We start from the raw sequence: 12,829 nt of genomic DNA, 5'->3' as shown, positions 1-12,829 counted from the left end.
TGCATGGATAAGGGTCTGGTATGAAATTAATTTTAGTCTTCTAAAATCTAATGGGTATAATTACATGTTAATGCATTAGTTAACATTTCTCTACAATTTCCAAACTCATTATATACTGCTGGAGTCAAAATCTCATATGTTATTATTTAAGGTATTGAGGTATGAACATGCACTATAGACTAGGGCTGTGCAAATTAACTTTTAATTAATCGATTAATCTTTAATTTTTTTGATCGATTAAAATTCTTTTGATTGGTACTCACCCCTCCGCCGGCTTCTGGGAGTTCCGTTGGAGATCCAGTAACGTCACGGACACCAGCGGGGCTTGCTGTGTCCATCTGAAGGGCTCCTTTGCTGTGCCTTCATATCTGCATGCCGGCGGGACCTTACTATGTGCCACACGCAAGGGCTGTTACACTTCCCTCTATCAACCTGGGATTCTACAACCATTCACTGGGAGTTGTGATAGTTCCCTTCATGGGACATCTACATGCCGACAGACTGATGTTAACCTCTCCTTATCTGGATTCAGCAGTGGTATCGTACACATTTTTATACCAGTATCATACTTAGCTACATGTTTTTATGATTGCTTTTGGTACCGTTTGGTATTACTCGCACAATTTTTACAGATTATGTAGCTACATCGATTTTATCTCCAGTGCAATATTTATTTGGTTACCTACTTGAAGACTCTAAAAGTTTTAATTCTATTCCCATGGAGCGCGCCTTTGTGTGTTTTTTGTATCCTGCTATCCATTTTTCCAGTGGTTGGTAGCTGCACTGGGAATCAGCCTGCAAGGAGATCAGCTAAAAGAAGGTGGATCTGTATGTGCGTTATAATTAATCGATTAAAAAAAAACAAAAAAAAACGATTAATCGAAAAGAAAAATTTTGATCAGTAACAGCCCTACTATAGACCAGTGTTAATTTTGAAAGTCAACGAAATTAACACTGGACACCAGGCTCAGATGGTCATCCCATACAGTGGGGATCGAAAGTTTGGGCACCCCAGGTAAAAATAAATTTCTTTTTATTATTGGCTAGGTTTTATAGCAGAAAGTAAAAGAAAATAAAAAAAAAGAAATTTCAAAATGAGTTGGTCTTTCTTTGTTTATAGTGCAAAAAATAGGAAAAGAAGTAAAAAATAAATTCACAGTGGTGATCATATACCACCAAAAGAAAGCTCTATTTGAGGGAAAAAATTACAAACTTTTTTTGGGTAGAGCATTGCATGACCATGCAATTGTCAGTTAAAGTAACTCAAAAAATGGCCTGGTCATGGAGGGGGGTACATCTTCCGTAGGTCAAGTAGTTAAAAGATGGCACAGAGTCAAGTAAACAGATACCAAGTATGCCAAGACTCAAATCTGCATGCGCCCGCTTTACTGCCAGCAGATGTGCAAAGCTGCAAGTACACCAACATGTAAAAAGAAAATCCCATGGATGCCATTTTGGCCCGTTCGTTTACCGTTGTGGTTACTTCTTTTATTGGTTTGTGAGAAATAACTATTTGTATTGCTAATACAATGTTGATGTTATAAAATTAACACACATGCTATGGCTTTGGATCTCCTTTAATTCTGCTTTTCTTTAGAGGAAGCTTTCCCTTACTTCCTATCCGTTTTTCACCTGTCATTATCTTCCTGGCCCAATGACACTAGTCCCCCCCCCCCCCCCCATTCTCATGACCACAAGGATATGCGATAAAAATTTCCCTAATAATCAATAGGCTGTAATAAAAACTAATATAGACAATTTAACCTTAAAATAAAAAAATCATTGTGCTTGAAGTATTACGCAAGGTTTTACTACTGGTCCATTATGGCTGCTGCAGTGGAACCATATTCCCAAGCACAGCGAAATGTTCAGGCGCTATACCGATCCTATTCCAATGTGAATATTGGCCCCTTCTGATACGTTGTCAACACAATTTTACTGATGGGTTGCAGCAGGTGCACAATGCTGTCGCACAATGCTGTCTCACATTGACAATGTGTTGTGCCATCCCCAACAACAAAGTAGGACAGCCAGTCCAAAAATGTGAACTTAGGCCAGGAACATCAGTGCAGACACCTTACCTCATAAAAGAGTCCCTCTGGAAACTGCTGAAAGCACTGGGCACACACAAAGCACTGCTCATGGTACAGCTCTCCATTACTGTTCACAATCTTCTCTGCTGGAGCAAAGCCAGATCGGCAGCGCTCACACATCGCATTTGCCAGAGCGTTTGCCATGTTGCTACAAGAAAAACACAAAAAGGTGGGCAGGTTAGAAAATACACTTGCAAGCCTTGTACTTTAAAAAAATAATTATTTACACTATACCATCTGAAAGTGTACTGCAAATATGACTCCCACCTCAAAATGTGTAGGTGATATTGCCTACTACACTGAGCCCCACACATAAAACAATGTTCACATATACATGTGTAGCCTGAAAAAAAGAGGAAATGTGGTAAATGCAATGTTCACTGTCACAACACAACAAAACCACAACAGCTGCAAAACATGGAATTCAAAATGTTCACATTGAGGCCGGTTGTGAATCCATGCAAAATTGGTCTATGTGCATGCATCTTCCTGCACATTAACACATGTGATTATCAACTCTATGTAGATTACTTGTAAAATCCATTGTGTTTACATCAGCAAACTGAAGACTGCAGTAAAATGCCTCCTAATATGGGAAACGTACAACAAAAGTTACAAATACAAAGTGTTCTCACTGTACTTACACAAGTAATATAAAAGTGAATACTATGTGAAAGTCACAGTTCAACATACAAACTAGTAAACGTATCAATGGCATATAGTTAGCTTATAAATAGGAGTAAACGGTATCCAAAACGTAGTCTGGTTGCAGCTGTCATTTCCTAGTGTCAGAACCCAAGCAAACATCTTTTACAGACAATAGCACACTTCACTAGTTTCACAACGTGTGGAAATTTATTATACAGTGCAGAGAGAAAATAAAAATAAATCAAATGCTACTTCTTTTACATGATAGACAGTGTTCTAAAACAGACAGGTGGCATTACTGTCACCCCTGCCCCCTCAAGTCTGAACTAGAGAGTTACAATATGGCAAATGTTAGTGAGGAAAGTGGAAAAGCAGGCAGGCAGGGAGAATGAACATGCAACGTAACAAAACTTGTCAACTTTCTTTACCCGAATAGTAATTGGTACCAGTGGCGGCCCGTCCATAGGGACGCACGGGCGCCGCCCCCCCTCCCACAATCACACACATGTTATTGTTGGTTGCCAGCTGCCTGGTCTATTGATATGACCGGACGTGGGTCGCCGGTTACCTGAATAGCGGCAGCTGGTTGGCTGAGGGGAACTGCCTATCAAAGCCAGCGGCTCTGATAGGCTTTTCCAGTACCGCCCTCTGGCTCTCGGATGTCTATACTCGGAGCGCAGGCAATCTGCAGTCCTTGCATAAGACAAACGGACGTTTCAGCCAATCAGGTTCCCGGATTCTTGTTATCATGAACCTGATTGGCTGAAGCTTCACCACAGCGGCAGAAGACATCGAGGGAGGACATGGAAGCTTCAGGTAAGTGCTTTTTACAGGGAAAGGGGCGACAACGGGCACAGTGGCATCATGGGGCACAGTGGTGACAAAGGGCACAGAGGTGACAATTGGCACAGTGGCATCATGGGGCACAGTGGCATCATGGGGCACAGTGGTGACAATTGGCACAGTGGCAACAATTGAGGGGCACAGTGGCTGCGTTTGATGGCATGGCACAGTGGTGACAATTGATGGAACAGTGGCTGCGTTTGATGGCATGGCACAGTGACTGCATTTGATGGCATGGCACAGTGGTGACAATTGATGGCACAGTGGCTGCGTTTGATGGCACAGTAGCTGCGTTTGATGGCATGGCACAGTGGTGACAAGTGATGGCACAGTTGCTGTGTTGCATGGCACAGTGGTGACAATTGATGGCACAGTGGCTGCGTTTGATGGCATGGCACAGTGGTGACAATTGATGGCACAGTTGCTGTTTGATGGCATGGCACAGTGGTGACAATTGATGGCACAGTGACTGCATTTGATGGCATGGCAGTGGTGACAATTGATGGCACAGTTGCTATGTTGCATGGCACAGTGGTGACAATTGATGGCACCAGTTGCTGTTTGATGGCATGGCACAGTGGTGACAATTGATGGCACAGTGACTGCATTTGATGGCATGGCACAGTGGTGACAATTGGTGGCACAGTTGCTGTGTTTGATGGCATGGCACAGTGGTGGCAATTGATGGCACAGTGGCTGCATGGCACAGTGGCTGCAGTTTTTTTTTTCGTTTGCGCCCCCTGAAAAATTTTGAGCACCAGCCGCCACTGATTGGTACACTGTAAAGTAATGGCACATTTAAAGCCTCAGATCAATGAAGTGCCTCTCTCTGAACACAGAAGTGGCTAGTACCCAGGGAGAATTTTCATACGCCAAAGTTTGGGCACCGGCCATTTGAGAATGTAAACATTCTACATCCATCGATAATGGATATTTTAAACTTTATATAAAAAAAAAAGAAAGAAGAAGTAGTAGTAAATGGTTCCCCTGCAAATTAAATTAATTTTTCACCCAAAAGTGGAGCCTCCACTTTTCTGCCCCCCCCCCCCTCCGGTGCCACATTTGGCACCTTTCAGGGGGGTACCCATTTTTGACAGGTACCCTTCCCAACTTCTGGGAGACTCCACTGCCCCACGGAAGTTAAGGCCAGTAATAAAGCACAGCGAGCTTTGCACATGCACAGTAGGGAACAGTCCAAGAAGCCAGAAAGGTTCCCTTACTACAAACTGCAGCGGCAGCACCCGACAGCTGATCCTAAAAAAATAAAATAAAAAAAACCACTGTTCACCCATGCAAAGAACAAGTTTCCCAATTGGGTAGATTTTTCTGTTTGTGTCCCCGCTGGTGAGATACACCCTCTTTTTACTATGGTGACTATTCTCACCAGGACTGAAAGCAAGGGACATTCCAATATAGTTACATCCAGGACAGGAATAGAAGGGAAATTCTCCAATGTGGACTCCTGTTCCAGTGACAACGATCTTGGATTGTATTTTTCTCACTATTGAGAGATTTCTGCTTGTGTCCTGTATACACAAGAGGAAACCTCTCAAAACTTTGTGAAATCCTCTCTAAGCCTTGGTTCACACTTTAGTGTTGCGGGACACCGTATGTGATTCACACAGGAATGCGATTTGAACCATACATTTTGTATGGCTTAAATCGCAACCACACCAAAAGGGTGCAGGACCCCCTTTTTTCCCCCCACACCTGAATGGCATTGCATGGGTGTTCACACCCAAGCAATCCGATTCTGGCAATAGCACTGCATTTGCTAGCAGTTTAGGGGTGTCGTTAATCTAACAGCCGCAGCAGATCACATGAACGCCATGCGACTGCAATGCTGTGCGGAAAACGTACAGGATTTGTTGCGTTCTCTGCATCGCATCAGTGTGAACCAGGGCTAAGGGTCCATGCAAACTAAGCAGCAGAATTTTATTTTTATAAAAAGCAGCATACAATGCCTTCCTATGGAAAATACTGTGCATTTGTGTTAATAGGCCTTTCCCCCCCAAAACACCAAGTAAAAAAAGTTAATTTAAAATGCTTGATGCACCTAAACACCGTGTTTAGGTGCATGAAATGCTTTTTTCTGCCCAAAGATCCTCTCAAAAATGCTCTTGTAAACAAACGCTCCTCCACAAATATGCCTGTAAAGGCCGAAATGTATAATGTGCTGGGATGGAAGAAGAGTGAAAACCAGCAAACCTTTGTTTCTCTTCTTTAGGTCTAAAACTATACTTAATCAAGTACAAAGACCTAAAACCACAAGCCATTTAACTAAACCTCCATGGCATGCAAAGCATTCTTCCTCAATGACTTCCATAAAGAGTACTTTGTACATTTCTAGCAAACTGTTTCAAATGCTACAACGAGATGGACTTTGCTTTTGCAGAGCAATTCTTTACATACACATTTTTTTATTGGCAAATAAAATTAGCCTACATAGAAAGCTCTTCTCATACTGAAACCCCCTTGACCCAAATGCTTCCCACTGCACATGCTCCATTGTCCAACAGAACCCATCAGATTCGATAAATACAACAATTATTCCATTTAGCAATCCAGGGAAGAAAAACCTCCACTTACAATCGGGCATAGAAGTCACAAATTTCTTTGTATACTTTGACATCACTGCGTCTCCTCTGCAGATTGGAGACTGGTTTTTCATCCTCTCCCCCACTCTCCTGAGGGACACAATTGCCATTGACTTCCATAGGAGGTAGCTCCCCATTCTCTGGAATATCAGGGTGTAACCTGGACTGAACTTCCATCATTTTTACAAATCCACCGTTGGATGTAATACAGGGCTCATCCAGGCAAGAACAAGTGTTCTATGCTGTACTCCAGGCTACTCCAGTGTCAGACTGACACAGTGACTCATACAAGGATACATTACAGCGCTGCCCACATTCCTCAGCACAGATTCCAACTAAGGCTGTGGAGTAGAACATATGTCACTAATGATAGGTGGGACTCAGATGCTTGCTGTTGATGTTAAAAATTCCATTCCCTCCAAAGGGTGGAAGCCGGGCAGTAAAAAAGGAGCTCAAAATGGTTTCTAGCTCTTCCAGGAGATAACCCTGATTCTATGCATTCTTCTTCTGAATTTTAATACAAGCACGCACAAAATCTTGCCAAACCCATCTAAGACAACTAAACACAGAAACCTTAAAGGGGCTGTAAAGGAATTGTTTTTCCCCCCTAAATAGAGAGTTAGACATTGCAAGATTTTTTTCATCTTAATGCATAGAGTGCATGTCCACTCCTCACCTATACACAGACTAAGTGCTTGGCACACCCAAACATACATATTTATGGAAAGACTGGCAACTAGTGGTGCCCAAAGGGGGTGGCATCCGTACCAGTTTTAAATTTATAAAGCACGTCTCTCACTGCTGGGAGTTGGAGTACCAAATTCCAACCCATCATAATGTGTATACATGATCATTGACCTCTACACTAGGAAGTTTGCATTCATAAACCAAATAAACTACAGCTCCCCAACCCCAAAACAAATAGAAAACCAAAAGGATCACCACTCTGACTTCACAAAGTATGCCAATAAGGTGAAATTATGTGGACTTGAAATCCAAACAGGTTCTCTGAATGGCAAACGGCGATGGGCAAACCACAGACAGGGAGACATTTCCCGATCTTTGCAGCCGAGCATCGGGACAATGTCTCCCTGCCTGGGATTAGCGCAGTGCCGTGCAGACTTTCTGGTGGGCTCTGCATGTGGAGTGTGCGGACACACCGGAGCTCATCCCTACCGCTGAGCTATTGTGTTCTGACAAGGGGACTGCCCCCCCCCCCCCCTGTTCCACTAGAACACACCGACCAGCACCCTCTGTGAGCGCTGATCGGATGCAGGTTTTCCAGCATGCCCATTTGGCCACCTTCTGTTGGACAGGCTGCTGTACACATGGGCCAAATGTTGGCCAGATTCTGTTGAATCGGACGATATTTTGGCCTGTGTTTGTACCAACCAAAAACAGCTCCATGGACTGGTAAAACAAGCCTAAGGGCTTTTAAACCTGGTTTCTACTAAACCTGAAAAGTAATTTTGGACCTTTACATTCCAGAAATCAAATGCAGAAATAGGAAAAAAGGTGAATACTGGACTATACACAAGTATCCTGATCAACAGTTAACCCAGGAGCCGCTCTAAAGATGAACTGCAGTCGCATAATTTGTAATAAAAACATCTTTGCCATTCTGAAGCTTCTCTCCATCCACTTTGCATATTTTATATATACTGTGATTCTGTACTTGCCAAATATGCTGCAGAAATCCCCTTCCACCAAGTTTGGCTGCAACCATTTTAAACTGTGGGCAGCTGAAGCTACTGCCTGTTCTCTTCCTGGATTTACACAGAAGCATACCTCCAACTCTGAGAGTGAGAGTGAGGTGCATTATGTCATCAGCCTAGGCTAATGACCAGACAAGAAAGAGGAAGTGGGCTGTATAAGGTATTTAACCACTTTACGTCCAGGCAATTGACAAAAGACGGCCACAAGGTGGCTCTCAATTGCTGTCTATGGACGTCCTCTGCTCCTCCGGCCACTGGGGTACCCGCGAGCGCCGCCACACGCACTCCCGCGGCATCACTGAAGTGCCGATACGCGTGCCTGGCAGCCGTGATGTCCGCCAGGCACCCGCGATCGGCGGATACACAGACAAGGACGTGGATCTGTGTGTGTAAACACACAGATTCACATCCTGTCAGGGAGAGAGGAGACCGATCTGTGTCCCTTGTACATAGGGACACAGCATCGGTCACCTCCCCCAGTCAGTCGCCTCCCCACCCACACACACACACACACACACACACACACAGTTAGAAACACTCCCAGTTTACACATTTAACTCCTTCCTCGCCCCCTAGTGTTAACCCCTTCACTGCCAGTCACATTTATACAATAATCAATGCATTTTTATAGCAGTGTTCGCTGTATAAATGCGAATGGTCCCAAAAATGTGTCAAAAGTGTCAGATATGTCCGCCGTAATGTCGCAGTCCCAATAAAAATCACAGATCGCCACCATTACTAGTAAAAAAAAAAATAATCATAATTCTGTCCCCTATTTTGTAGGCGCTATAATTTTGCGCAAAACAGTCGCTTATTGCGATTTTTTTTTTTTTTTTTATAAAAATACGTAGAAGAATACGTATAAACCTAAACTGAGAAAAAAAATGATTTTTTTTTTTTTTAATTCAGCCATTATAGCAAAAAGTAAGATAGTGTTTTTTTTTTAAATTGTCGCTCTTTTTTTGTTTATAGCGCAAAAACTAAACCGCAGAGGTGATCAAATACCACCAAAAGAAAGCTCTACTTGTGGGGAAAAAAAGGTCAATTTTGTTTGGGAGCCACGTCACACGACCGCGCAAATGTCAGTTAAAGCGACGCAGTGCCGGAAGCTGAAATTTCATCTGAGCACGAAGGGGGTTTATGTGCCCAGAAAGGAAGTGGTTAACTGGCATAAAAAGAAACAAGGGCAGAATAGATGGAAAGGTGAAAAAAAAAATTACAGAAGGTCCGCTTTAACTTAGTTATTATTTGCCATGAGGAAGAAAAGTCGACGCTATTATGGGCGGTTTAGTGAGAAACTGACAGACAGCGCTGGAAATCCTCTCACATGTGTGAAAATCCTTTTAGGGCTGTATCCTCTGTCAACACCAGACACTCTAGCATTAACCAGCATACTTATTATAGCAATGCCTGTATACTTTTCACCTCTATGTCTGACCTTTACAGAAACAGAGAAACCAGAGAGGATGCTGGTGGTTATTTTTGGGTAGTTTATCGTTGTAACAATTCTATAACTAATGTCGCTAAAGAACTGAAAATAAGCAACAATGCTAATAAATCACATAAAGCACACAAAAAAATCTAACAAAAATCAAGTAAATTGGCGTCAATGCTGAATACAAATGTGTATTTATTGCATTTGAAAGATGCAATAGTGGAACTGTATACAGACAGTAACTGCTTTGCGATTGTCGCCGGTATCCCGCGATCGGGTCACAGGGCTGAAGAACGGGGAGAGGTAAGTGTAAACAAACCTCTCCCCGTGCTTCTAGTCAGACTGTCACTGAGTGTCTGTTCCCTGTCATAGGGAACGACAATCAGTGACGCGACACACCAAGCCACGCCCCCCACACAGTTTGAATCACTCATTGGGTCACACTTAACCCCTTCAGCGCCCTCTACAGGTTAACCCCTTCACTGCCAGTGTCATTTTCACAAAAATATGTGCATTTTTATAGCACTGATCGCTGTAAAAATGTCAATGGCCCCAAAATATTGTCAAAAGTGTTCGATGTGTCAGCCATAATGTCGCAGTCATGATAAAATAAATAAAAATCGCTGATCGCCCCCATCACTAGTAAAAAAAAAAAAAAAGAAAAAACATTAATAAAAATGACATAAAACGATCCCCTAGTTTGTAGACGCTATAACTCTTGTGCAAACCAATCGATAGACACTTATTACGATTTTTTTTTTTTTTTACCAAAAATATGTAGAATACGTATTGGCCTAAACTGAGGGATACAAAAATATGAATATATATATATATTTTGGGGGATATTATAGCAAAAAGGTAAAAAAAAGTTAAAAATATTGCTTTTTTCATAATTGTCGCTCTATTTTTGTTTATAGCGCAAAAAAATAAATAAAAACAAAACACAAAGGTGATCAAATACCACCACAAGAAAGCTCTATTTGTGTGAAAGAAAAAGGATGCTGGGGGGTCCCTTGCTAAAGGGGGCCTTTAGTTTCAGATAAGCCCCCGCAGACCCCCGGAAAACAACCGGCAAGGGCTATCGGGAAAAGGCCCTTGTCCTCAACATGGGGACAAGGTTCTCTCGGTCGGGGGCGCACCCTCCCCCCCATGTAGTGGGCATGCGGCCCGGTATGTTTCGGGGGGGGGGCGGGGACTCGCTTGTCCCCAACCCCTTTCCTGACCTGCCAGGCTGCGTGCTCCGATAAGGGTCTGGTATGGATTTGGGGGGGGGGGGGGATCCCACACATTTTTTTGTTGCGTGCAGGTTCCCCTTAAAATCCATACCAGACCAAAGGGAGCTCAACGCCGTTTATGTTTAGTTCCCCCTAACAGACAGAGTGTCTGGTATTGTCAGGGATCAAAGTCGGATCCCTATTCATTGAAGTCAGATGGATGTCGGACTTAAAGTCGCAGGGCACAGTCAGAGCCACAGTGGTACATCTGTCGTGTAATACCAGTGTGAACCCGGCCTAAGGCCTCATGCACACTGGACGTTTTGGACCTTTTTTTTTTTTACAACTGCTGTTTTTGGCTTCAGACCTTTTTTCCCCCGTCAAACTCTCCAGCATGTTGGTCTATGTGTCCATGCACACATAGGCTGTTATCATTGGTTTTGGCTGGGGCATTTTTTTTTGGCTGTAAAAAAACAAAAACAAAACAAAACTAGTGGATTCTGAGAGGAGTTTTTCAGCTGTAAAAACATGCAGAAAAAAAAACGCGGCTCACCAGCGTTTAATGGTTTTTATCCCATTAAAAAAAAAAGGCTAAAAAATGCTATTGCAAAAACGCTGAAAAAAACTCACTGCAAAGCTACTGCCATTCTTGGAACATTATTAGAATGTCCAGTGTGCATGTGGCCCAATACATTTGGAGGAGATGTGTCCGTGTTTAATAGATCTTTTGAAAAAACAATATAAAAGGAATGAAAGTAAACAAAAAAAAACACAAGATTTCATGTTCGCTTGGAGGGCTCAGAGTTTTACGTTACAGAGTTTTGCTTTAAGAGGTAGTAAACCAAAAGGGGGGAAAAAAAACTGCAAGACAAAAAAGACATAATGTGCTAGCATTGCATACTAGCACATTATGAAATGGTCACTTTAGAACGAAGCCCACTCAGCGGCGCCCAGTTACCTCTGAGGGGGCCGACATCTTCTCCCATCCTTTCTTCCAGGGCTGCGATTATTTCACTCCCGCGCACGTGTGCGGGAGCCTTTGGTTCCGACAAGAAGCTCTGAAGCGGCTGCATTCAGGGTTAAAATCTCCTAAACAGTGCAGGTTTAGAAGATATTAAATTTTACCTACAGGCAAGCCTTATTATAGGCTTACCTGTAGGGAAAACAAATTAAATAAATCACAAAGCGGGGTTTACATCCTCTTTAACACTATGGCCAGCCATAGATAGGTCTAAATTCAGCCGGTTCTTTAGGAACGCTTTGAATTTCAATCCATCTATGGGCAGGCTGGTTGTACTGAAGTTGATCAATCAACTTTAGTACAACCAGCCTGTCTGGTTTTTCTTGTGTGATCACTGCCGGTGGCTATAGTGTGCCATCAGTGATCATTGTATTCTGACGGCTGGACAACCTCCCGCTGTCAGAATACAATAGTGCGGTGGGAGTCATAGACTAGAGACACATTACATAAGACTGATAGAGACCACTTCTATAACAGGGCAATACAGAAACCGATTACTGTCTGCAGAGGACCACACAAAAATTTCCAGAGGGCTGCAGGTTGGCAGGGCCTTGGATAGATACAAACACAGACTGCTGGCAATACAAGTCTGTAATGAGTGACAGACAGCATTTGAAATTAAAACAGATCAAAGTGGTTGATTTTTACTGAAAACAAAGGTTATAACCTGTCCGGCTTTAAATTTATAACAAGTCCCTTGTTGGGTAGATTCTCTCACTTTGTGTGGTCTACCAGGACATGAAGTTTTAGTGTTCCCAGTGTTGAAACAGAAAATAAAAAATTGGGGGTTCTAAACTTTACAAAGTGCTTTTCTCCTACAATAATAAATCGCTCAAACCATACTCCACTGCCTTTTAAAAAAAAGTAAAGTTTAACTTTTTTTCTCTCTCATGTCATCAAAACGACTGTAGGTCTTGAGAAAAAATAGCTGCTGTGTATTAAAGCATGGCATGCAGGGGAGGAGACAACATGCCTCAAATACTGATACCCTGAGGCTCCAGAAAAACTCAAACATGCATCGTAGGACACATACTGAGCGTCTTCAGTCTGATATAGCAGGACCTAACCACAGGCAGCAGAACGTCATGTGACAGGATGCATGAAGAGGGGATAAGTTTGCCTTGCATTGTCACACGATTATCTGTCAGCATAATCCATAGACAACCTAGCAACAGCTTGCTTACTCAACTTTCACAAGGAAATTAGGCAATGACATTATACAGAGTTACAGCAATTTAGAAATGTGTCCATGATTTTACAATA

The 12,829-nt window shown here is 42.7% G+C and overlaps 1 protein-coding gene across 6 annotated transcripts in view; it reads right to left on the bottom strand.

The window, feature by feature from the left end:
- LIMS1 (LIM zinc finger domain containing 1) overlaps positions 1 to 12,829 on the bottom strand; it is a 112,246-nt gene that overhangs the window by 19,104 nt on the left and 80,313 nt on the right. For 4 of the 6 annotated variants that reach the window (XM_040336467.1, XM_040336468.1, XM_040336465.1 and 1 more), the window contains exon 2: positions 2,082 to 2,241. In XM_040336467.1, the coding sequence (XP_040192401.1) occupies positions 2,082 to 2,241 (160 nt within the window). Of the gene's footprint in view, positions 1 to 2,081; positions 2,242 to 6,173; positions 6,463 to 12,829 lie in introns of those variants that run through there. The other 2 variants (XM_040336463.1, XM_040336464.1) reach the window with 2 other exon arrangements.

The sequence above is a fragment of the Rana temporaria genome, chromosome 2 (assembly GCF_905171775.1).
Source record: "Rana temporaria chromosome 2, aRanTem1.1, whole genome shotgun sequence".
Taxonomy (NCBI): Eukaryota; Metazoa; Chordata; class Amphibia; order Anura; family Ranidae; genus Rana; species Rana temporaria.
The sequence above is the reverse complement of the archived record's forward strand: the minus strand, read 5'-3'. Positions and strand labels throughout refer to the sequence as shown.